Here is a 3,788-nt window from a genome sequence, read left to right as displayed (position 1 = left end):
GGAAAGAGCATCCTGGATTACCCAGCAGGGCCCAACCTATTAATCACATGAGCCCTTAAAAGTGAAAAAGAGAAGCAAAGAGTAGGTCTGAGAAATGTGACACAAGAAGAACTTGGTCCACCATCACTGACTGTTTAGATGGAGGAAGGGGGCCATGGCTAAGGAAGGCAATTGCCTGTAGAAGCTGAGAATAGCCCTAGGCTTATAGCCAGCAAGAAAATCGGGACCTTGGCCCTGTAGCCACAAGGCACTGAATTCTGCCAACAACCCAAATGAGCAGGAAATGGACTCGCTCCTACAGCCTCCAGGAAGGAACACGGACTGTTCTGACACCTTATACTGGACTCCCAAAGTACAAATGATGAGATAATAAATTTGTGTTTTTTAAGTGACCAGTTTTGTGGTAATTTCTTATTATAGCAAAGGAAAACTGAAACAGATTTTGGTATCTAGAAGGTGGGTTCTGCCGTAAAAACTACCTACAAGTATGGGTGTGGCTCTGGAATTGGGCAATGGGCAGCGGCTGGAAGAATTGAGGAGCACGACAGAAAAAGCTCAGATGCCTTAAACAAACTCCTAGGAGAAACACTGCACTAAAGACTGCCAGTAAGGGATCAGAGGAAAGTGAAGAGCATTCTAGAGAAAAACAAGCAGAGTTGGGGAAAAGGCATGAAAATGGAAAAAACAGCTACAGTACCTGTGAATCCATTTCAATTAGATAAAGAAAGACCACATCTTCTCTCTCCACTTTGATAGCTTTATGTAATGGGTACTCAGTCTTGGATTTGATCATTTTGTATAACAACTGAGCACTCATGCTGCTGAAGTCCTCTTTTCGCAAGTCATCCTAAGGATTAAAAAGACAGTGAAAAGCAGAACAGATTCAACATATCAAAACACCTGATACTCACTAAGAAGCCCTTAAAACAGTCTGGCCCTACTTTAAGGAGCTTAACATCGCCCAACTCATTTAATCCTCACAAAAACCCTGTGAGGTAGGTACTGTTATCATTTCCATTTTGCAGATGAAGAAAGGAAAGCATAAGGAGGCTACATGCCCTGCCCGAGTCCACACAGTGATAAATGGCTGAGATGGCATCTGGAGCCACCAGGCCCACCTCCCAAGCCTGTACCAGTCACCACAGCAAGTGCCTGCTGGTGACAGAAAAGCACGACAACACTGCTGTCGGGCACAGATGCAGCCACGAGGAGCCTCCACAGGACAAGTCCTTCGCCCCACCCCCACACAGGTGGCAATTCCCGAATTAATCAGAACTTCCACACATCAATCACTCCACTCCGTCACAACTGATCTCTACTACTGCAGATCTCTAAATTTAAACCTACTTTAGCAGAAAGGTTACCATTCCTGTTTCAATTCTTTAAAACCCAATTCTTTTAGACACTTTGTTGTTGTTAATCCTCACCAGGGGATATATTTCCACTGACTTTTTTAGAGACAGTGGAAGGGAGGGGGAAAGACAGAGAGAGAGAAAAATCAATGTGAGAGAGACACACACTGACAGGCTGCCTCCGGCACACACCCCAACCAGGACCAGGACAGGGGTCGAGCCTGCAACTGAGGTACATGCCCTTGACCGGAATCGAACCTGGGACCCTTCAGCCCGCAGACCGACATTTTATCCACTGAGCCAAACTGGCTAGGGGTCTTTTAGATACTTTTGCTCACAATGTTGTTGAATACCAAATAATTCACAGAAACTAGGTTATAAAACATAGCATTAGCCATAGTTCTTTAAAAATGCTAAACAGACAACATAAAAAGAATTACAAAAACTACTCTTTATGATGAAAGCTACGAAGAAGGGAAAATCTAAATTGAACAGTGCGCCCCACAGGATGGAGAGAGCACAGGAAGCCCAAGGCAATGCCATGCTCTTCAGGCCTGCAGCTCCACGGCAGCTCCTGCTCCAGGGCCCACAGCCTTGACTCCTGTAGACGGAGGGTAAAGGCAGGTGCACCTTTGCTCCAAGCCTATTTCTTGACTTGAGGTACTTGCCCTTAGCTCTGAAATCAGAACTATGAGACTTTGAGAGCCATAAAGATTCTCAGAGCCCGGCTGGTGTGGCTCAGTGGTTGAGGATTGACCCAGGAATCAAGAGGTGCGATTCCCAGTCAGGGCACATGCCCGGGTTGCGGGCTCAATCCCTAATAGGGGGTGTGCTGAGGCAGCCAATAAATGTTCTCTCTCATCAATGTTTCTAACTTCCTATCCCACTTCCTCTCTCTCTAAAAAGCAATTAAAATGTATTTAAAAAAAAAAGAATCTCACAGACCATATAATGCCACTACTTAGCCTCCAACTTTGTGATAAGAAGAAACCAGGTGTCAGAGAGGTAACTTGCCATGAAACCAGCTCTCACGCCCAGGTCTTCTGACTTCCAATGAGAGTGCTTTGTCCACACCCCTCAAGCTCTCACTCACCCAATGACTTGCAATAATTTCCGCGCAGTAGTTCATCAGAGTGCTGGCATTTAGCTCCTCCGCAGTCTGATAGAAGCGAATACAGTTCCTGACATTCACCAGAGACATAACACCCTTCTCACATCTGCAAGAGAATATTAATAATAAACAGTATTATTAGGACAAATATACTCATAAATTAACAAACCAAAGCAATAATCTGTGTACTGGTGGCTATGTCCAATAACACTACAGTGTAAGGGTAAGCGAAGTGGTTATGAATAAATAACAGGTGAGTTACCATATTGTAAAAGTACTAGTATGAAATTATATTGCTCATTCTGGCCAGAATCCAAATAACCTGTAACTACACATTAAGCATAATCTCCCAAATATATGGGACAAAACTGCAGTTCCCACTAGCACATCTCTATTAGGCAATCAATGTGGCTTAGAAATAGCTTCAAATATAATGCTTTATGCCTCCACATATTAACAGACTCTTAAAAGTCCTCCTAAAGGATGAACTATTTGTTTTGTGAATTATAACTCAATAAAGCTGTTTAAAAAGCCCACACACAAAAGAATCTATCATTTATAGAAACAAATGAGTGAGTACAAGCCATAGTAAACCAAGACTGTGAAAAGCTGGCTGCAATGGATGTTCCCTAAAGCCTGGTGACAACAACAATGATCACGAAGAGAACAACTACATCAGAGAAGGCAGGACTGTACACAGGCGAGTAGGCCTCTGGTAGCACAAAGCAGGCAGACACCTGGCCTAGAAGATGCAGCGTGGGGGAGACCCAGGCTTCTGCTACCCCACATTTCCTGGAAACCTTAGTGAGCCTCCTCTGAACTGAGTCTGGAGGCAAGGAGGAAGGAGGCTGGTGGCAGGATCCTTCCATCTCCCTTGCCTGTACATTTCTCTCCAAATCAGGTTTACCTCCAAGGATAGCAGAGAGGCCTAATAATAGTATTAGGGGTATTCCCTGACACCCCACCATTGGTTTCTCTGTCCCACAGCCCCCACAAAAACCCTTTTCTAATCACAAGCACAGAATGAGAGCAAAATGAACTGTGAGGTAAGTATAAGACCTGAGTTGAGATCCACTGAATTTTAGAGGCCAAATTACTAAGCCCTCTCGTGCCTCATTGCCTTGTCTATAAAACAAAGATAATACTCTATCAGAGGTTAGAGGATCTCTCTGTGTTTTTAAAAATAAAACTGGCCAAAACTGGTTTGGCTCAGTGGATAGAGCATTGGCCTGCGGACTGAAAGGTCCCAGGTTCGATTCCAGTCAAGGGCATGTACCTGGGTTGTGGGCACATCCCCAGTAGGAGATGTGCAGGAGGCGACTGAT

The 3,788-nt window shown here is 44.5% G+C and overlaps 1 protein-coding gene across 3 annotated transcripts in view; it reads right to left on the bottom strand.

The window, feature by feature from the left end:
• The window catches only part of ANKFY1 (ankyrin repeat and FYVE domain containing 1), a 71,713-nt gene that overhangs the window by 37,395 nt on the left and 30,530 nt on the right, over nt 1-3,788 (bottom strand). For all 3 annotated transcript variants that reach the window (XM_006761480.2, XM_015562447.1, XM_006761481.2), the window contains 2 exons: nt 2,446-2,569; nt 698-847 (listed from right to left, as the gene is read on the bottom strand). In XM_006761480.2, coding sequence (XP_006761543.1) covers nt 698-847; nt 2,446-2,569 — 274 coding nt within the window. The remainder of the gene's footprint in view (nt 1-697; nt 848-2,445; nt 2,570-3,788) is intronic.

The sequence above is a fragment of the Myotis davidii genome, unplaced genomic scaffold (assembly GCF_000327345.1).
Source record: "Myotis davidii unplaced genomic scaffold, ASM32734v1 scaffold638, whole genome shotgun sequence".
Classification (NCBI taxonomy): Eukaryota; Metazoa; Chordata; class Mammalia; order Chiroptera; family Vespertilionidae; genus Myotis; species Myotis davidii.
This window is presented reverse-complemented; position numbering and strand designations above follow the sequence as displayed.